The sequence below is a fragment of the Zygotorulaspora mrakii genome, chromosome 1 (assembly GCF_013402915.1).
Source record: "Zygotorulaspora mrakii chromosome 1, complete sequence".
In the NCBI taxonomy this organism is placed as follows: Eukaryota; Fungi; Ascomycota; class Saccharomycetes; order Saccharomycetales; family Saccharomycetaceae; genus Zygotorulaspora; species Zygotorulaspora mrakii.
The window spans coordinates 117658-139102 of record NC_050719.1 but is presented as its reverse complement, the minus strand read 5'-3'; the positions used below and the strand labels follow the sequence as shown (position 1 = coordinate 139102).

The window sequence follows — 21445 nt, the reverse complement described above, 5'->3', positions numbered from 1 at the left end:
GGCCAGAGTACATGCCTAGTTCATTGAAGTCGTTCAGATAAATACAAGCCTTGATACAATGATGCACGCATTCGATTTCACCAAAACAACCAACGAAGCGCTGTTAAAGCACGGCATCCTCGAAGATGTCATTCAGGAAGCAGACTTCAAGCCCTGGGGTGTCCTTGCAGGTGAGTTTTCGTCGGATTCCCCCATCGCAATGGGTAATACTTTGAGTGCAAAAGACGCTCAAAGCAGGCCAACTGTTCAATTCAATTTGAACCCGGAGGAGGGAGCACCTCGAGTCAGCGACAAAGATCTATTCACTCTGGTCATCACTGATCCCGATGCACCTTCTAGAAGCGATCATAAGTGGTCTGAATTTTGTCATTATATCGAAGCTGATATCAAAATTTTGGATCAAACAGCCACCGCAACGTCCGGAAAAGTTAGCGAGCCTCAGTTTGTGTGCTCGAAGTTGAACAGTGGAACTGAACTGGTTTCGTATCACGGACCTGCTCCACCAAAAGGTACAGGTAAACACAGATATGTACTTCTACTCTACAAACAACCTGCTGGTGTTGTTAGCTCGAAATTCACGGAAGTGAAGGATAGACCCAATTGGGGATACGGTACTCCTGCAACTGGTGTTAAAAAATGGGCCAGTGAAAATAATCTGAAGCCAATTGCTGCGAACTTCTTCCTGGTGGAAAATAAATAAGAGAAAAGAATACAAGAATGCGGTTTTCTACACAAATATACTTCTACTCAAAGGTTTTCCTTTTTTTTATGTAAAATCTATATAACTTTTGCTATGTGAACAATGAAATGACAAAATACAAGTCACTCTTTATCAACATGCATCCATGATTAAAAATATTGATTGTTTTATAATATTATCTAACGTCTATCAGCGTGGAAATTTTTATCCGAAGAGTTCCAAAACCAATTCTTTGTAAACACCAATTTGAAAATTATCCAATTCTATCTTACTTAAAGGTGGTGCAACAATAAAGCCCCCTCCTTGTTGAGCATTTGCATCAGTAAGATCTTCGGCTGCGTAATGCTGCATCATTTCTTGGTACATCTGCAGTTCTTTCCGCTGTGAATCGTAATATTTGGAGTCAATTCCTAAATTGTTTGGAATTGCGCATAACCAAATTCTTGTTTTGTAAAATTTGAATAGCTCTTTGATTAGCTCTCTAAAATCATTCCTTTCCTCACAGACATAGTAAAAAGTCAATTTTTTTCTATCAAATTGGAATTCCGCATTCAGAATTTTGATATTTAGCTGTGGCCTTATTGATAAACCAGGAGGGGCTGGGTTCCCATCACTCTTAGAAGCTGGTGCATTATAAGTCACAGAGTTTGCGTTGTGATGGTGAGTGAAGCCACTATTCAGTGACTGCAATTTTAATTGAGCGATATGCAAAGCTTTCAATTCATCCTGGAATTTATTATGCAAATTTGTCGCAACTTCCCAAGTGGTGGCAAATCTCAATACCTGCTTTGAAGGCACAATCAACTGGGTTAACTCTATCACATCATAAAGTTTAGAGTTCAATTTATCACTTTGTCCTTTCGTTGATTCTATCAGTGCTTGAATAAATGTATGATTAGGATGGTGCTGGGACTTACTTGTTATCAAAGAATCGAAATGAATTTTCTTTTTCAAAAAATTGACAAATAGAGCCAGGTCTAAGCTTACAACAGGCTCTACCACTAGAGCAAGATCTTTACCACGATCGCCATCAATTATGATTAGGTCACCTCTTTGCATAGATATATTCGTGTTCTGCGGTGTTGATAAGAGTTCCAGTTTTCCATTTTTCAAGGCAACAAGAACCAAAGGCTTATAATGTAAATAAGAAGACGTGCTATTGCTTCTTCTTTCTCTAACATTACCATGGGCGGGGATATTAGAAATATTATTGTTGCCTGAACTTGCTGTCACATTAGTTGTGTGATTCTTTGGAGAAACTTGTGGATCTGATACGAAAGCGTCAGACTGAGGATTGTAGTTTAAATTGCAACTCTTCAAAAATGCTAAAAATCTGGGAACTGATGGCTGTTTTCTACTGTCATTGATTGTACTCACTTTTGAACCCAGGAGTGACTTAATATGATCTGTGAACTCGAATACTAGTTTACTGGAGAAATATTTAGTTCCACAGTCCTTATATAGTGCTTGTAAATCCCTTGACGATACAAGCTTTTGGGAAGCGAGTAACACTAGGCCATTTTCCAGAAGCATTTCACCATTTGAAGAATCTGATACCTGCTGCCTCTGTTGTTGCTGCTTGGAATAGTTTAGATATCTATTTCTTGAGACTCCTTGACCAATCTGAGCATGACCATAATTTGCGTTGGCAGTCGAAGGTGCTGATAGCGAATTCACCGGCTGCGTATGACGGCGCTGTTGATTGTAGTTAGGAACCGCGTTACCATATGTAATTGGGGGCGCTGTGGGTGGCGGTTGTGGATGACCCATTTGTGTTGTCCCGGATACAGGGAGGTAATTCATCGTTTTTGGAGCAACATTATCCCCAGGCATGTTGAATATCGAATTTGCGTATGTATTAGGGGCGGATCCTACTTGACCATGAATTAAAGTATCAGATATATATGAAGATCTCCTAGCGCTCGGGTACTGCTGTGAATTAGGATCCTCTAAAGAGAGATTCTTCATAGATGATTCGATAGGATTTTGTTCGGATCTCAAGGATCCCGAATAGTAGTTTACGGGATGACGATTATTTGGCCCGAAATCAAAAGAAAAAGCTGGAGTACTTATGGAAGCACTATTTTGCTGATAGCCCATAGTAGCTTCTTCGTCGAAATTGAAAATGGGTTGATGTTGCTGTTGTTGGAGCATGGATTGAGGCTGGGTCATAGATAAGGAAGCGGATGGTGGAGTCGGTTCAGAATTTGAAGGTGTCATTTGGAAAGAGCTAAATGGAAGTCTAAATCCATTCCGCATTCCATTTGTACCATTGAACCCATTAATGAAGTCCATTTTTTGCCCATCCCCGCCTACACGGCTACTGTGACCAGTACTCGCCGATAGCTCTTCTTTTCCTTCTGTTGATTCACTGCCAGTTACTGTTCCATTGTTTCCATTATTAGCAACATATACACCATTGTTTACCACTGCTGTCCCCTGTGTGGCCCTTTGCGTCAAATCTGTAAGGGACTTTCCATTGTTATTTTTGAAAAGAAGTTTATCATAGTAGTCTCTCAGACCGACATTATCAGAAATGCTAGTAGCACTGCTAATAGAAGGCAGTTCTGCTGCCATTGCAGTCTTTCCGTAGTTAGTTTTTCTATCACTTGTATTCATCGTAGCTTTTTCAAGGTAAAAACAATATCAAACACCTTTTAGTTGGTGTTAGCACACTCCGATATCCTTTAAACACCAATGCTGCTCTTTGAATTTCTTACAATATGCAGAACCCCCTTTCAGTTTGATAAATTTCTCTGTAATTAAGGAACCTTCCACTCTGCTTTTGTCCTGGCAGCTTTAAAGCACTATTACTGGATTGATCCGTATGTTGATATACTCGACTAGTTTCCAAATATACGTTGCAAATATACTATTCGTTGGATACTAGTCTCCACAGTTACGATAATAAAGGCCTTACGACTTGCAAGTGCCTTATTATTTCCCCCTGCTTGCCCTGTCAAAGCTTTTCCGTTCTATTGCTGATCATGAAGTTGTGCGAATCTCCCCCGTACCTTGCGAAAAAGGGCTCTTTGTGGTGAAAGAAGGGGCGGGTTCATCGCCCGGCCATCTAACTCGTTAATAGCGATGGTCACGTGCTACATGATCACTTGGTATACAATACAGTTTATGAAGACCATGATGAGGAAGTAGATGGCCAAGACTTTGTGACGATGCGGAAAAGACTGCGTGCCAGTATCATCGATAGTTTCATTACCATGACTCTCTTCTTGCTGCATCTCCTCAGTATGAGAAGGAGGTTGTGCTGAATCGACGGAATCTGGGAGCGAACGAGGCTCCAGTTCATGAAATGCTACACCTAATCCTTTTTGTACATGCCAGTCAATATGACAATGCATTAACCAAAACCCTGGACTATTCGCAATTATACGTATGACAGCATAAGATCGGCCTTGAATGTTGATACTGTCTCTTGTCATGGGCGTCTTGCCGGTCTCCTGCCAGTACTTGATATCGTCCTTATACTTTCTTCCGGCATTATTATTAAGATCATTGATATTTAATGCTCCTTCATGGCCTGATCCAATAGAGACGAGCTGAAATGGATGGCCGTGAAGATGCCAAGGGTGCCGCATGTGATCATTCGCGTTAATTATTATCTGCACGACTTGGCCCGTGTTGAACTCTACAGGAGACTCTAAGTATTCATTTAGCGTCTTTCCATTCATTTTATACATGCCGGTGCCATACTTTTCTTTTGTGTGTGAGTCTGAGAAATATTCATAGTTCAACTCAATCGTTTTGATGTCGGGCTCCACCCACAGGCCCTTCCTATCTTCAAAAATTTCATATGTCGGTTCCAGGCTTTTGTAAAGTTCGTTTTTATCTAGTCCAGGGAGTGCCTTTATGTTTGACGGTGAGTCAAGAGTAACTTTATCCACTGCTTCTTTTACAAACCATGCAGTCTTTTCAATATACCCCATCATTTTGCTGCAACCATTAACAACTTTGACGCCACGGTAATTGATATCATCCGCCAATTTCACCAGAAGTGTGTACCTTTGTCCCACCGCCAAGGAGAGTGTGTCGAGTACATACGGATTAACCAGAATACCATCCGCTTCCACAATTACGAGCTTGTGACCCTCCACATGAAATATTTGAGTGCCTGACATACCAGTGTTTATTATACGTATTAAAATGCCTTCAGTGGCATCCTGTAGCTTGAATTGTAAGTTATCGTCACTAATGCCGTTGATCAAAGACTGGTCAATATGGGGATCCGTTGTAGAATCATATGAAAGAACCCTATCTTTAACCACATCAAGATTCCAACTGTAATACCAATCACTGAGCGTGATCACCTGTTCTTCATAAAGATTCGTAACATCGAAGTTTTCCTCAGGAAGAAGCATTACTCCATTCTGTATTTCGCCCGATTGCTGCAAAGTATGTATAACTTTATTTACCTGGTGGTTATATCTTGTGCAATCAACAATGAATATTCCCCTAAAGCCGTCACCATATTGAACGGCAGAGTGAGAATGATACCAAAATGTGCCACAAGTTTCCTCTGGGATTGTAAAATTATACCAAAAACTTTCACCACTCAAAATAGGCGGTTGAGTGAAGCCGGGCACTCCATCGTTCTGGTTACCAATTGGCGTTAAACCGTGGAAATGTAGCGCGGTTTCACAGTATTCTCTCCAAATTGAATATGTTTTACCTTTATTTACCTCATTTTGGGAACATATGGAATTTCTTAAATGTAATCTTATATTATCGCCAGAATTCACCCGTATGGTGGGCCCATAAGAGTCAAGATGACCATTTACAGAAAGAACTCTTCTATCGTTACCATTATACGCACTTCGGACCTCTAAATCTATCAAATGTGTCCTGTCCTTGACATCATCGTAAATGGGTGTCGAAAGCGTTCGCAAAAACAAAGAACACTGTACGAGCAGCCAAGTTACAGCACAACTCACAATCATCACGAATTGTACGGCTGTTTAATGGTAACAGAACTAACGAGATATCTATTTGGCTTATCATCTTTTCCGCTTGTCTACTGCTTTTGTCCTGGCAACCACTGATGGGAAGCCCCCGATCGGCGGTTGTAAAACAAAAAAAATTATGGTTGCTAAGAGATTCGAACTCTTGCATCTTACGATACCTGAGGATTCCTACGTGTGACAGTTTGCTGCACACAAGATTCGAACCGAGGTTCTTTATTAATCTTGAATCAGGCGCCTTAGACCGCTCGGCCAAACAACCAGAAAATATTGGTATTAATTCATGTCAGTCATTACTCTCATTCATTGATGGCTGTCACGATTGGCCGAAAAATTGTATTTTTCTTTGAGCTGTATTTTACTTAACTGAATAATAGTTGAAATATAGATCGATATTGTGATATATGAAAGAGATGACTTATAAGAATCAGAAACAAGACAATTGGTCTGTACAACAAAATAAACGAAGCCAGATGAAGCCCAACAGAATGTCAATCGACACTGGAAAGATATCGGATGATAATCTATCGTGAGACGTTTACAATTCAGGAATCTGACTACGAAGGAGTCTATGGCATGGAACAAGAAAAAGCAGTTGTACTAGGGATTCTATGAGACTAGAAATGGTGTGATGACGATGAAAATTCTTCACTCGTCGTCCTCTATTATGGTTCAATAGGTGCGAAATATATTTAGAAAGAATGTTTTCTTCGGCGTTGTCGATAGTAACTTGGTTTGACATTGATGATAATGCTATGATATTCAATTATAGAGATATATAATTCCTTGGTTTTCTATATCATGAATTGAGATAAGACTAATTGAACTTGGATTAATATCTGGAAAATACGTCAGTATTTATACCTAGCATTTCGCACCTATTGAACCATAAGAGAGGACGACGAGTGAAGAATTTTCATCGTCATCACACCATTTCTAGTCCCATAGAATCCACAGTACAACTGTTATTTCATGTTCCATGCCATAGACTCCTTCGTAGTCAGACTCCTGAGTTGTAAACGTCTCGTGATAGATTATCATCCGATATCTTTCCATTATCGATTGACATTCTGTTAGGGTTTCATCTGACTTCGTTTATTTTGTTTTACAGACCAATTGTCTCTTTCTGATTCTTATAAGTCATCTCTTTAATATATCTTACAATCTCGATTTATATTTCAACAAAATATTAGGTATAAATACTGACGTATTTTCCAGATATTAATCTAAATGCAATTAGTTTTATTTCACTTCATGATATAGAAAATCAAGGACTTATATATCTCTATAATTGAATATCATAATATCAATAACTCCGAAGAAACCCTTCTTTTCGCATATAATAGTAATAGTAATAATAATAGCTAATAGCCGCTGATCTCTTTTATAGTTGTAGCCTTACATTTATCAAGCGCTACGATACTTACTGCTAGTTCAAAATGCCAGTGGTGTCAATTCTATCGAAAATTAAATTTAATGAGAGTCTACGTTACTCATCTGGTTTCATTTTTCATTTTGAAATACGACTAATTGAAGATGTTTGAATGTTGCTGGTTCTTTTGAAGTAATTATGCATTTGGCGATTATTTTTGAAATTCAGTACTCGAAGAAAAAACTATAGAGTTCAATATGTTTTTAATATTTAAGTGACTAATTGTCTGGATCCATTCTAATATACAAGGGATGTGGCGTTCAATGAAATCTGTGACGATCACTGTGGCTCACTAATATAGTATGTATCTACTATAATCTTATTAATACAACATGATAAATTTATATCATTCATCTCTTTTTTGAAGAGTTGCTATCTTGTTGATAACTCTGACTGCGCCTAGTTATTCAAAACACCCTCTTTGACCAAGACTTTTTCAATTTCATTCACTAACCTCTTCAGAGTTTTAGAGGACCCACTTTTCTTCCTAAAACCGACGATACTAGCGTTTCCCCTCTCCCAAATGACTATTTCGAATAAAGTGGAACGAAGGGATAAAATGTTCTCATTTGATAGTTTTCCTGTAAGAGTGAACTTCTCTGGGTACGATTTTACGTCTTTCAAACCGTACTTCGTCCAACCACGTAACAAGGTTTGTAGACCATTGAAGAGTTGTTTAGCACTCACCTTAGCATAAAGCTCTGCCTCAAAACTCTTGCTTTCTTTCTCATTAGAAGACTTTGAGAATTTTCTGAAAAAAGACATGTTACTTTTCTTTTCAGTGATATCCCGAAGAGGCTTTCTTTGGGCATCTCCTTCATTTTCTCTCTTTTTCATAATTGTATTTAGCGGTGGTTCATCTGGAACCTTAGGAGAGGTCTTGTGAATCTCACTTTTCGAAGTCGAATGATTTTTAGTTTTCTCAATATTATCTGACGGTATCATGCTCTTAATAATTGGGGGTTGCAACTCTGTCACAGACTCGGTGGACGAAGATTGATATATCCCTAGTCCGCTTGCATTTTTGCCCTCTAATGGAGGCAAACTAGGCAGCTTTACATTACCGTCCTCATTTCTTTCTGAGTCTTTTTTGTTTCCTTTTTCTTTGAACCTATCTGCAAAGTTCAATTTCATGCCATCTTTCGTGAGTCCTAATTCGTCGGGCACTTCGTAGATTCTACCGTCATTTGAACTATCACCAGTCCGTTCAGCTTCATCATTGACAGCTTCAAACAAAAACTCAGGTTCCTGCGCGCTATATGTTCTTGGTGAGTCAGGGATATTGTCAATGTTCGCGTCATGATCGTTGAGCATATATTTCAAGTTTTGGAAGGATTGCCTTGTCGAGTACATCGATAGAACTGACATTCTTTTATTTGATTCACTGAAATACCTGGATTTTCTTGTGAATTGAGGAACTTTGATCTCTGAAAGCTTCCTCGGTTCATTAGCTGCATCACTTTCTTTCAATGGAGCCGAGCTTACTGCATTTTTGGGCAATGTTTGAGTTTCGAATGGTTCATTAGTAGTTGATGTAATTCTTTCCTGATTCATTGATTTCTGTTTGTATTTTCTCGCTTGCTCCCTTTCAGCTGCATCCAATTCCTTTTTTATATCAAAGGAAGAACCTAAAAACTTCGATCTTCTTATGGTTTCAAGAATCATTTTCTCATTTTGCAACCTCTTATCTTCTAAAATCGGGGATGACTCAGAGTCAACTTCATTATTCTCCGAATATAAAATACCTGGATCCAGTTTTGAAACAGGTCTAGTCTGTAATGAGAACGTTCGCTGACGCAAAATGTCTTCAATGTTTGATTGAATATTGGCAACAGAGTCTCTTTTATTATTTCTCTCCATAGGAGCGGAAATTGACCTAGTGTTTACCTCCAATGTTTCAGAATTTTTCTCAGAATCATCGAATTGCTGACCTTGCAATTCGTTTCTTAGCTTGGCTACTTCTTCATCCATCTGCCGCTGAGCTTCAACTTGCCTTCTCACCATTTCTGCCTTTTCTCGTGCGTTTCTTAATTTTTCTGCCTCTGCTTCTCTTCTATCTCTTTCCTCACGCTCTTTTGTTTCCCTAACCTTCTTCTCGAGCTCTTCTTTTTCCTTTCTAATCTGTTCGAACTTCTCATGCTCAAAAATCTCATCACATAACGTAGCGAAATCAGAGCTTGTTCTTTTTGTTTCCTTCTGTATGTACTCCCAATCATCGTCCTCGGAAAGTTTAGCGTAAGTAGAAATTAGCTTAGTAGTTATGGAGCCACGTTTCATGCTAGGCTTGAAAGATAATCTCATACTAGCCCTTGACATTCTCCTAGTTTTGGTACCAGTGTTGTAGTCTTTCAGCACATTTAAAGGAACAGGAGGTGGTCGATTAGTTTTCTCTAAATCGATTATAGAGACACGCTTATTGCGAGATGCGGGAGTAGGGGAACTGTTGTTGCTATGCGTTAGAATATTCGATAATCTCTTATTGGAAGAGAAGTTTAAAGGCACTTTTTTGGAAGGAGTAGTTGAATTACTTGACGAATATCCACTTGAGTATGTTATGCTTGAAATCTTATTGAATGAAACTGGTCTCTTGTGAGCAGATGATACACTAATTACCGATGTTCTCGTTCTTTTCTTTGGTGAAATTGCAACGTTTGATTTACTGATGCTTTTCTTAATATTCGAAGGATCTGGAACTGGTACCGATTGAGACTGAATTTTCTTTATCTGTTTTTGTCTAGCAGCTTCTTTTTCAGTATCATTCTTGAAACGATCCAACAACGCATATAGTGTCTTTTCAGCGTTAGCGCCTGGTTCTCTTAGTTTAGCTGAAATATGATTCGGATCTCTGCCATGCCATAATACTACTAAATTCTGCAATATTGTTGGGTCGATATCTGAAGAGCTCCCTTCAGATAAAGGATGCAAATATGTGTCTTCACGAGGTAGATTTCTAATGCTCTTGGAATCACTAATGCTTGGGTATTTCTGTAACAAGGGATGTTTAAGAATATCTCTTGTCTTGATTCTGACTTCTGGATCAACGGTAAGTATCTTTTGAATCAAATCCATAGCATCCAGCGAAATTTCGTCCTCGTCTGGCATTTCAAATTTACCGCTTTGCACCTTCAACAGTAAATTTCTAATATTACCGTCTTCCTCATCGAATGGTAACCTACCAGTTAAAAGGGCAAATAATATAACACCGCAGGACCACACATCACTAGCAAAGCCGTGATATGGAATACCAGAAACAATTTCGGGTGCTGCATAATGCGGTGAGCCACATGAGGTTTCCAATAATTTATCTTCCGTCTCCAGAGCTGCCATACCAAAATCGGCAATCTTTATATTGAATTTATGGTCTAATAATAGATTTTCCGGTTTCAAATCTCTATGAACAATACCAAGCGCATGGCAGTATGAAATACCAATGATGATTTGTCTGAAGAAACGAACCGCTTCGTTTTCAGGTAGCGGACCTCTCTCAACCAAGAGATTGAAAAGCTCACCTTTTTGCGCATATTCCAGCACCATGTAAAGGTTAGAATCCGTTTCCCAAACGTCATAGAGCCTCAGAACATTTGGGTGGTTCAAAAGTTTCATTATAATGATTTCGCGTTCTATACCATATGGCAACGAATCCGGCGTTGAATTGGCAGCAATGGAGCCATTGCCATTCACTTTTCCGTTGAATATAGCCTTTGATATCACCTTAATGGCGGCCTGTTGATTAGTGGATTCACTATACGCCAATTGGACCTTACCTGTACTGCCCAAACCCAGAGTCTCTCCCAGCTTCCATGGTCCAATGCTATCCCCTTTTATCGTCGAGAAGCTTTTCTTATTCATCGTTGACATCTCGAGCGATTCTTCCTCAAAAAGTAGCCCAGCTGAGTCTTTACTTTATTCTCAAGAAACACTCTAAAGTGCAAAGGACATTACTACTAAAACTCTTGAAAACACCATTACGATATAAATGAAGAAAATGTTTGTTTTGCAAATGTGGACTTCAACTCACAAGAATTTACCAAAACGCGTCAACTTTTCATGAAGCTGTATAACGCGTTAGCCCTGCTGAAAGACGCCAGAGCAAATATCCACAAATGATTCACCAATCTGTCCATCTCGAGCGCGCGCCAGCTGAGCCTGTCCGGGAGCGCTTCCTAATTAGGCCAGACGCCAAAAATCCAGAAAAAGTCCAGAAAAGATGCGAGGCAGCAGGTCACATGACCTTTGCTCCTCACTAACAACACAAGCTGCCACGGGAAGATTAGAATACAAAGGGCTCATGCCCATATTTTGCGACTAGTGCGTTTCGAAATGTGGTATGTATGTATGTATGGTATGTAGGTATCGCTGCTACATCACGCTGCCACTGAATTGCCGCCAATTTGTTCTCTGTGGGCCTCTATGATATCGTTGTCCTCCATGTCCAGATCGTCCGGGGTCTGATCGGCCTGGAGCCTTATACCATCGTAAAGAAACCTCAGTGAGTCCATTTCTTTACCCTGTCTCTTGGCAAACGCCTCCATTAGTCTTCTCAGCGGCGTGGTCCTCTTGATCTTGAAAAAAATCTCTGAGGAGCCATCCGAGACTTTCAAGTTTATGTGTGTCTCCGGCTTCACCTCTGGTTTGGCTTCAGGCTTGGATTCTGGGGGGGTCTCAGACATATTTGTTGAAAACAGTTGCACCACTCAGTCCGTAAGGGAACGTAGCTCGATCTGTGTGGTCCTAGACAGAGCAGCAGCCTGCTGTTCGCTAACGAGTGAAGCCAATTTCTATGGTTCACGTCACTCCCTGCTCCTGCTTCGATCAAACGTAACAGGGGCTTCCGCTGGCTGTCGCGTCCATGGCATACGTTCGCCACCGAAATCTCGGAAAATAGAGCAGAAGGGGTTACCCTGACGGCTCTGGAAAACAGCCCGACAGAGCGGTCGGGTAACGCAGTCGCTCGCAGAATCAATTTTTGGCCCTGCTCAGTTACCCTCCTCGCTCTTATTCATTTGCCGCCTTCTGTGCCTTTCCGCTTTCTTTTTTCCTCGCGGCATGGTAACCAGCAGCCGCGGAGCCAGAAAAGAAATAAAAATGCCTAGCAATTCTGCAAAAGGCATTTTGAGCGCCCAAATATCCAATTAGGTCCTGCAGCGTCTCTGTGAAGTGGGGCTGCTAATGCCGCATTCATCGAGAAATCCAATGGAGGGCTTTTCGCCGCATAGAAGGTGTCTGGTCTTCTGGTTTCACTGAGTTCTTAACCAGGTTTTCTCGCCGAAAAGAAAAGAGCAGACGTCATAAAAAGAACAGGAAGGGAGTATTCTTTGCCTTTTGATGAGAGTAAAGAAGTGAAGGAAGCAATGAATTAGAGAAACTGAGACGAAAAGGGCTGTGTAGCAAAGAAAAGGAGAATTTTATGGCTACTAAAATGTGCAACGCTCCTTGTTCTGTTGCAGTTGCTACGGCCGCCGCCCTGGAGTCGCCCCTTTGGAGGTCACTTCAAGCTAATGGGCGAATGAGGCCCCACCGAAAAATGCAAGAGGCGCGGGCAGCAAATCAATGTGTTTAGTTTCCTTCGCCTCTCACCTTGGAGAAACGCATTGCCAAAGTTTATCTACATGACTCGGATGGCGCCATCGATAGCTTCTAAGAAATGATAGTGGTGCATTTTCTCCAAAACCTGAGCAGAAGTACCACAAAAGGAATGACAAAACTTATCTTGACTTTCACCCACGTTTGAACAAATATATAAATAATATGAACAAATAGAAGTACTGTAAATCAATTATTTCGGGTTGTGCTTACGCTAAATCTCTTTGAGTGGCCACTAAATTACACTTAGTTACAAGGCTACGCCTGTTTCGAAAAAGGATAATCAATCATGACAGCACAAGATCTTGATGGTTCATCGGACTCTGATATAATATCACCCACCTATGAAATGGAAAATATAAAGAAAAACAGCGAGAATTCTAAGCATCAACAACTAGAGCAGGAGCATGAGGTTGAATACTTCGATAAAAGTGGGCAGCCCTCTCAATCACCCGAATGCGATAATACAATGACAAGTGAAAGCGAATATAATTATAAAAATACCAAAAGTTCTTTTTTCCGTAGATTCGTAGATTCTTTTAGAGCTGCCGAAGTTGCATCAACAGCGGAGGAAGATTTGGAGAATGATCTAACGACATGCATTTCTCCAGGAACGCTGAGCGATTACAAGCGCTCTGGAACAACGACTTTGAAACATGGGCCTACCGCCAAGGATGGGAGCGAAGGTCTGAAAAAAACTATAAAGCCACGTCATGTTGTGATGATTTCCCTCGGTACAGGTATTGGAACCGGTTTATTAGTTGGTAATGCCAAATCACTAAACCAAGCAGGGCCAGCTGGTTTGCTCCTTGGATATGGTATCATGGGTACCTGTATCTACTGCATCATTCAAGCTGCAGGTGAAATGGCTGTCGTCTACAGTAATTTAGGTGGTGGATTCAATGCTTATCCGTCGATCTTGGTTAGTCCCTCATTTGGGTTTTCAGTCGCTTGGGTTTATTGTTTACAATGGTTGTGTGTCTGTCCCTTAGAACTGGTTACGGCTTCAATGACAATTCAATACTGGACCACTACAGTTAATTCAGATGTCTTCGTTGTAATATTTTATGTGTTGATTATTGTGATTAACGTCTTTGGTGCTCGTGGTTATGCAGAGGCAGAATTCTTTTTCAACTGTTGTAAGATTTTAATGATGATTGGTTTTTTTATATTGGGTATCATCATCACAGCTGGTGGAGCAGGAAATGATGGTTACATCGGTGCAGAATATTGGATTAATCCAGGTGCATTCAGAGGTGAAAAAGCTATCGATAGATTCAAAGGTGTTATGGCAGTTTTTGTCACAGCTGCATTTGCTTTTGGTGGTACTGAGTTTATTGCCTTAACCGCTAGTGAACAATCGAATCCAAGAAAGGCCATCCCTTCGGCTGCAAAGAAAGTTCTTTACAGAATTATTTGCATCTTTCTGGGTTCTATAGCTTTACTTGGTTTCTTGGTTCCTTACAATTCTAGCGAACTGATGGGTACTGGTGGATCTAATACGAAAGCTTCTCCCTATGTCATTGCGATCGCATCCCATGGTGTTAGGGTCGTTCCTCATTTTATTAATGCTGTTATTTTATTGTCTGTTCTATCTGTTGGTAACTCAGCTTTCTACTCGAGTTCACGTCTTTTGCTATCGCTAGCTCAACAGGGCTATGCTCCAAAAATTTTCAAGTTCATTGACAGAAAAGGTAGGCCAGGTAAAGCGATGCTGGTTTCCAGTTTATTTGGTGTCATCGCATTCTGTGCAGCATCTTCAAAGGAGGAACAGGTTTTCACCTGGTTGTTAGCCATTTCAGGTCTTTCTCAGATTTTCACTTGGTTCGCGATCTGCATTTCTCACACTAGATTCAGAAGAGCCCTGAAAGTACAGGGAAGATCATTAGGTGAACTCGGTTACAAAGCACAATTTGGAGTTTGGGGATCATACTATGCAGCTTTTATGATGTTTGCTGTTTTGATTGCTCAATTTTGGGTTGCTATAGCACCTATTGGAAAATCTGGGTTAGATGCGCAAAATTTCTTCGAGAATTATCTGGCAATGCTATGTTTGATTGCTCTATACATTGGCTACTGCATTTGGAAAAGATCACTAATTTTCTTCATTAGGGCCAAGGATATCGACTTGGATTCTCACAGACAAGTTTTCGACGAAGAATTACTCAAACAAGAAGATGAGGAGTATAGGGAAAAACTGAAGAACGGTCCAGTATGGCGCCGTATTTATGCATTTTGGTGTTAAGGGAAATATTAACCTACCTCGCAACGCATTAACGAGTTCACATAATAATGTTGCGAAGTACCAGATTTCCTTGTATTGCCTAACTAAAACTACTGGCATTGCTAAATTCAGCCTGTCCAATAAATTAATTTTTCATTCCAATCCGTTTTTCCAATGCTACTTGTTACACCCACTACGGGAAACATCTAAATTTCCAAACCTGGATGGTCGTTCCCAATTATCAAGAATAAAAAATACATGTGTGTTGAAACCGCATTAGACCAGAGGAATCTCAAACAAATTCAACATTGTGATTAACCTCGAGTCTTACACTTTTCCGCATTCCCAACAAGCACGGCATATAAAGAACCTATTCACCATGTGCTAGCAACTTCTCATAATGCAATTGATTTCTTAAATTTGTGCAAGGCAACTTTAGTATCAATATGTCATTTTGTATTTATTAACTCTGAGTCATCCCAAGTCGACTGCCAGTCTGATCCCATATATATGTATATAAATTGCATTCAAACCATTTCTAGCGTTACGCAAATCATCTCATTTTGTTATATATAGCGCCTATGTCTTTATTAATTTTGCTCAAAAGGCGAAATATGCATTACCTTTCACACTACCTAAACAGTTTCCTGGGATGATCCCTCTATAAGAATTCAGGTAGTTTGTGTCGTTCAACGATGCCGCTCCATCATTTTCGCAATCTAGAATATCTTGAATTCTGCCTTTTTTATCGCATTTTTCAGCCAAACACCAACCATCCGTATGGGTGGCCAATATCTTAACATAATTGCCCTTCAAGATACTAATCTCATCGACAAGTTTAGCTTCGTATTGTTCTGTGACTGCATAAACCTCACCGACAATTAGATCAGTAGGTACGTTGTTATTTTTCGGCGTCAAAGGTAACGGTTTTACATTTGTTATTAGTCTCAAGTGCTTCCGAAGTTTCCGATTCTTCTTTCTTTTGCGTTTAGTAAAACTTTCCTTTGGATTCGCATCTAGGGCTTTAATATCTCCAGGATATGCAGGAACATCGGGATCCTCTTTAGGAGTCGCTCGTAATTTTGCATCAAGGGAGCCATACAAAATTGGCATTGGAGTGTGAGCCGCATGCTGAGACGAACTAGCCGATTCCTCATGTTCACTTTTGCTGTTGGAACATGGGCTGTCATCAATTCTCTCTAATATTGGTGATCTTTCATCTTTCAAAGAACATCCGATATCAACATAGTCCTTTTGTATTCTCGAGAGAATTTTAAGCTGTTTAAGATGCAGAGCGGGCGTTTTAACAAATATTGGAAATGTCAAACCTTCATCCAGATAGGTAGAATTTCGTAAGAACCATTTAGAAAGAGGTGATTGATAAGTCCACCTTCCCTTGGTGTAATTATTGGCATTATTACAAACTTCATTCTCTTCGAGTGTTTGACATACGATATTGGAGTTATTTGCCAGTTTTGAAAGATTATTTGATGAAGTCCTTCTTGAATCAATATGATAAATGTTTGGAGGCTTTGAGTACAGAAAGGTGTCGACATCTTTTTTGATGTCTACTGATGACGTTGTTATAGAATAATTTTTATACACCGAAGCTTTGGGTGTCAGTATATGCTGGTCGGTTGGCTTGGACATTTTATATTGTATTCTTGAAGACATGAAATCATCTGCAGAGCCCAAAGGCTCTCCCAGATAATTTGCATACTTCTCGCCTTCAGTATAACTCTTATTCTGCTTTTTCCACACGCCCAAGTAGAATATGAACAGGAGTATTATTAGCACTAGACAAAATAGTCCCACAGGAAGACCTATTGAAAGACCAATAGTTAGAGAAGAGGCAGATTTGCTTTCCTGAGGTTTCGCGGGAGGCTGAATCTCACGTGTAGGATAAATCAGTGAATTTACACCAGCTGTCACCTGTTGTGTGGACGTAATGATGACATCAGATCTCGCTGGTGACAAGAAAGATGACAAATGTTCCAGACTTACCAGAAGCGGATTCAAAGTAGTCGTTGATGTGGTTGTCATTGCGTAACTACCTCTTTTATCATAGCCGGTAAAGTTACAAAGCGGCCGCTAGAAAATCAAACATCAGGAGAGGGGAATGAAAGACACACTGTACTTGCCAACCAAGCTTACATTTATATACAAATCTCATTTTACTGTTTTATCTTGAAACAAGGCATGGTGCAACTAAACAGAGCGCATTGTTTCATCGATAAACGCTGTTTCATGAACAAAGGCTGTTTTCATGGTCAAAGGCTGTTTCATGGTCAAAGGCTGTTTCACACTGAAACACTTAACCAACTTCAGATATAAATAAGAGAGTTAGCTCTTGAACTGCTTGTCCACGACTGACTCGTAGAGTAAAATGAAATGACTGAATTCTGAAACCACATATGCGGCTGACTTTCCTTTTCCTTTACGATTGCAAGAGCGTCGCCAGAGTGCCCGTGCAATGCGATAAGCTCTTTAATCCATTCGTTGCTTGAGAAACATATTCTGTGCCCTAAAATGTGCCAAATGTCCAAAAATGTCCAAAAATGTCCCTTGAGTACACACCCACTTGACTTCAACCCAAAAGGGTAAGGACTACGTCACTGCTCCATATCTGGACGTGTTATGCACAATTAGGCAATCAAAGTGAGTGCAGGCAAAGATGCACTATGGCAAGCCCTGCAGGTCGCACGAAAATGCTAAATCTCCATAGGTAAGTCATTTTGCAGGTAGGGAAGAGAATTCAACAGAATTTACTTGCTTAGCATTTTTGTGCTAATAACGAGAAGCTGAAAAATGCTTTAGCTTTCCTCTCTGATTCCCAATTGTAATGTCGTGTGTGAGAAAGAAGAGCAACGAACCAACAATATCACTGGAACTACTTTTCATCGCTAGAATTATCCCTGGAGGTATTACGGTTGTTTCCCGGGTAGTTAGTGAGGAGCGACGGAAGTAGACTATGCGAGCCCCCTTTCTTTCTGCTTTCCGTCACTTACTCGTATACGCTCACCGATTGTTTTTATTTCCTAATCAAGTTCTCTAAGTGCTACGGTGGTACACCAATTCGCGAGAAGTGGGGGATGGCACGACGCGGCGAGCAAGCACGAAATTATAGGAGCTTCCGAAAGAAGCGGTTTCCTGTTTAGGAACAGGCAACTCCCGATTTTTTAGGCTTGCTAAAGTTTAAGATATGCATGGGTTACGCAGCCCGCAAGCAAAAAGAATGGATTTCCATAACAATAGTCAATTTTGATTCCGATTTCGGTGATATGAATGAACCTAGTTTCTGTTTAAAGCAGCAACGAAACGACCAAGCAATGTCATCAGTATTTATCACGGTGCCTTCCTCAGATTTGTTTACGAAAATAAGCTCTCAAAAGGTTAGTTGTTTTTGCTATTTGTGGAAAGTCCTTGCATGGTTAACTAATTGGTTGGTGTTATCACAGCTGTGTTGGATGGTAAAACTTGTTCATGCTTGGTCGACAGAAAGTTAACTGCAGACTAAACTTTGACAGGGTCATATGAAGAATCTGATTGCCTTAATATAAAGGTAACTCGGTTGCGTATGCTAAACTATTTGTAACTTAAACCTTCTGGCACAAGGTGAGTCAGATTAGGTTTTTCTTCGCACGGTTTTAAAAGTAAAACAAACTGTCAGCGGCTATTTGTTGAAAACTGAAACAGATATAGAATACTTTTATAATGAGAACCTCAACAGTAGCTATGAGTCTGTTGACGGGTGCTTTGCTGGTTGGCGCTCAAAACACAGTTTATGAAGATTTCACAGCTACCGTCACTCCAGTGATATTAACTAAGCCTGGCTTTTCAGGCAGTTCATCGGGTGCTACATCAACATCCAGCACCGATTTCGAGCCTAGTTCCACTGCAAGCAGTGCTCCTGTATCAAGTGCCAGTTCCAGCTCCTTCTCAGATAGCGTTCCTGCCTCTAGTGTCGTGTCTAGCATGTTTTCTAGTGCTTCTTCAGTCTCTTCGGAAGTCGTACCCAGTACCCCAATTTCGTCCTCTATAGGCAGCTCGTTCATCTACTCAAATAGCTCTTCCACAATTTCGTCAGCTACTTCTAGTTACTCCCCTATATCAAGTTCATCTTTTATGAGTATGGCTAGTTTATCTCCTTCAAATTCAGATGCTACAAGTGCTATATTGACAACCTTACCAGCACTGTCGGTTGGCAGCACGCCTTCAAGCTCTCCCTCAGTCTCCGTTTCTGAAAGTGGATCAAACTCTGCTTCTACATCCTCAGCTTCCCCCTCATCTGAAATAATATCGACCCTGCCCTCAGGCTCTTCAGATAGCTCTTCATCAGGTACGTCTTCAACACTGTTGAGCATACCCTCCATAACGTCGACATCAACCACACCCTCCACAACGTCGACGACATCAGCCACACCCTCCACAACGTCGACATCAAATACACCTTCCACAACGTCGACATCAACTGCAACTTCAACGACGTCGACGACATCAGCTACACCTTCGACGACATCGACATCAAGTACATCTTCCACGACGTCCACGACATCGAGCATATCGACTACATCGATTGCAACTGCTACTTTTTCGTCTTCCTCAGTCACCACCACAAGTTCAACGACCTCCTCACCAACTTCCACAGTCGTTCCTGCTCCTCAATCCTCTCTTACATTATCAAATGCATTAGCATCACAACTATTGGCTGAACACAATAGTAAAAGAAACTTACATCAGAATACCCCTCCTTTAACTTGGAGTGACAGTTTAAGTGCATGGGCTTTCACTTATGCAAACAGTCTTAGAGGCACTGAATATGATCCATGTTCCGGTAGACTGTTACACTCGAGCAACAGGGGTTTCCAAGGTGAAAATATTGCTTTTGCAACTCAATCGAATCCAACCGCTTTAGTGGATCTATGGTATGATGAAATTCAATACTATGACTATAACGATATAACAGGTATTACTCATAATAATCAAGATGTTGGGCATTTCACTCAAGTTGTGTGGGTAGACACCACCGAGGTAGGTTGTGCAGTTATCGACTGCCCTGCGAATGACGGTACTTATTTACTATGCGAATACACGCCAGCAGGTAACGTCTACAATGGTAACGCAGACGCAGATGAATTCAGCTACTTCCGTACGAACGTCAGACCTTTAAAATGATGTAGCTACCGAAGTAAAGGTGGGACAAATTTTCAGTTAAAGCTTCTTGATAGTAGTTATTAATCGTGATATAATTAAAAAATGACGTACTTTATCTGCACGTTGAGCATCATTCTTAAATTTTTAGTCGATTATATTATTTAAGAATAAAGATGCTTATCTCGAGAATTATATTTGCAACAGGGCTGCAGTCTCTTCATTACAAACGCGTTGTAAGAAACAAAACGCAGTGTTAAAATCTGTATATCTACTTAACATGCGCTGAGCGGGTAATTTTTCAGTTTTTGTTTACATCTTCAATTAGCTGACATGAACAAAACCAGATGTGAAAAAACCAATACATATCGCCCTGGTTTATCTATACCTGACTATATCCACTGTACAGCGCATCCAATTCCAAATACAAGATGGAAAGGTATAAAGAGAAAATAGGATGTTTAGTTCACATACCTAATGTTGGCCGTGGAAAGTTAAAGTATCTGGGACCTGTAGAAGGCAAACCTGGTATTTATGCGGGGGTTGATCTCTTAGCTAATATTGGCAAAAATAATGGCAGCTTTGGGGAGCGACAATATTTCGAAAGTGAATATCCACACAGCGGACTATTTGTACAATTAGAAAAATTGATTCCCTTGATTGAGTCAACTTATGATTCGAAAAAGGATCCCTTGGCTATAGAATCATCCCCTCAAAATGAGAAGGAAAACGTACAAAATAAAGAGAGGAACCTCTGGAGCAGTGAAACAACAATTCAAAAGACATCAACAGGGAATAATCAACAGTCACCAACGCTTGTAAATAATCTTTTGACATCTTCTGACGGAAAGTCACCAAAACACGATGATTTTAAAACAACTCCAAGCTCAGGGAAGCATGAATCAAAATCAAGTTTAGGTTACAGTGATGTTGATGGAGACGTATGTATGTCAGCTCTTTCTTCTAAAGATGCGGTGCCATACAGCGAATACTATTCATCAAAGAGTTATAGAGACCAACAGCTTCGCATAGAGAAGCATGAAAAGGAAATTATGCAGTATAAAAAGTTATTGAATGAACAACGAGTACTACTCGAAGAACTGCAACCTGCAATTGAGGAGTATGAGAAAAATATGCTTCTTGTGGAAAAAGAAAACCAAGAACTACGATATCAATTGATCAAGCAACAGGAGCAACAGGAAAAACAAAAGCAATTTTTTGAGGGTGAACATGAACAACTACTTACTGTTGTTGAAGAATTACATGAACAAATGAAGTCTAATGAAAGATATTTCAAGAACAGCTCAGGAACTTGTTTGCCCAAAGATTAAGCGTTTTTGGATGTTGGGGTTTTATTAGCATTATGTTCACCCTTAAGC

The 21445-nt window shown here is 40.2% G+C and overlaps 9 protein-coding genes across 9 annotated transcripts; 4 read left to right on the top strand and 5 right to left on the bottom strand.

Annotated features, from left to right (window-relative positions):
* Positions 1-58: 58 nt before the first annotated feature.
* HG535_0A00730 (YbhB/YbcL family Raf kinase inhibitor-like protein) lies at positions 59-700 on the top strand (the record flags this gene model as incomplete). The annotated part of the gene is made up of 1 exon (XM_037285967.1): positions 59-700. The coding sequence occupies one exon, from the start codon at positions 59-61 to the stop codon at positions 698-700; it is 642 nt and encodes a 213-aa protein (XP_037141862.1).
* Positions 701-904: 204 nt separating this feature from the next.
* On the bottom strand, positions 905-3319 carry HG535_0A00720 (PSP1 family protein; the record flags this gene model as incomplete). Its single annotated transcript, XM_037285966.1, has 1 exon — positions 905-3319. One exon carries the CDS (start codon positions 3317-3319, stop codon positions 905-907), a length of 2415 nt encoding a protein of 804 aa, XP_037141861.1.
* A 479-nt stretch (positions 3320-3798) lies between these two features.
* Positions 3799-5655, bottom strand: GMC1 (putative oxidoreductase; the record flags this gene model as incomplete). The annotated part of the gene is made up of 1 exon (XM_037285965.1): positions 3799-5655. One exon carries the CDS (start codon positions 5653-5655, stop codon positions 3799-3801), a length of 1857 nt encoding a protein of 618 aa, XP_037141860.1.
* Positions 5656-7507: 1852 nt separating this feature from the next.
* Positions 7508-10966, bottom strand: HG535_0A00700 (uncharacterized protein; the record flags this gene model as incomplete). Its single annotated transcript, XM_037285964.1, has 1 exon — positions 7508-10966. One exon carries the CDS (start codon positions 10964-10966, stop codon positions 7508-7510), a length of 3459 nt encoding a protein of 1152 aa, XP_037141859.1.
* Positions 10967-11472: 506 nt separating this feature from the next.
* SMT3 (SUMO family protein SMT3) lies at positions 11473-11778 on the bottom strand (the record flags this gene model as incomplete). Its single annotated transcript, XM_037285963.1, has 1 exon — positions 11473-11778. The coding sequence occupies one exon, from the start codon at positions 11776-11778 to the stop codon at positions 11473-11475; it is 306 nt and encodes a 101-aa protein (XP_037141858.1).
* A 1202-nt stretch (positions 11779-12980) lies between these two features.
* Positions 12981-14936, top strand: AGP1 (amino acid transporter AGP1; the record flags this gene model as incomplete). The annotated part of the gene is made up of 1 exon (XM_037285962.1): positions 12981-14936. The coding sequence occupies one exon, from the start codon at positions 12981-12983 to the stop codon at positions 14934-14936; it is 1956 nt and encodes a 651-aa protein (XP_037141857.1).
* Positions 14937-15515: 579 nt separating this feature from the next.
* On the bottom strand, positions 15516-16958 carry FUS1 (Fus1p; the record flags this gene model as incomplete). The annotated part of the gene is made up of 1 exon (XM_037285961.1): positions 15516-16958. One exon carries the CDS (start codon positions 16956-16958, stop codon positions 15516-15518), a length of 1443 nt encoding a protein of 480 aa, XP_037141856.1.
* A 1671-nt stretch (positions 16959-18629) lies between these two features.
* HG535_0A00660 (uncharacterized protein) lies at positions 18630-20090 on the top strand (the record flags this gene model as incomplete). The annotated part of the gene is made up of 1 exon (XM_037285960.1): positions 18630-20090. The coding sequence occupies one exon, from the start codon at positions 18630-18632 to the stop codon at positions 20088-20090; it is 1461 nt and encodes a 486-aa protein (XP_037141855.1).
* Positions 20091-20497: 407 nt separating this feature from the next.
* Positions 20498-21397, top strand: BIK1 (Bik1p; the record flags this gene model as incomplete). Its single annotated transcript, XM_037285959.1, has 1 exon — positions 20498-21397. The coding sequence occupies one exon, from the start codon at positions 20498-20500 to the stop codon at positions 21395-21397; it is 900 nt and encodes a 299-aa protein (XP_037141854.1).
* Positions 21398-21445: the final 48 nt, after the last annotated feature.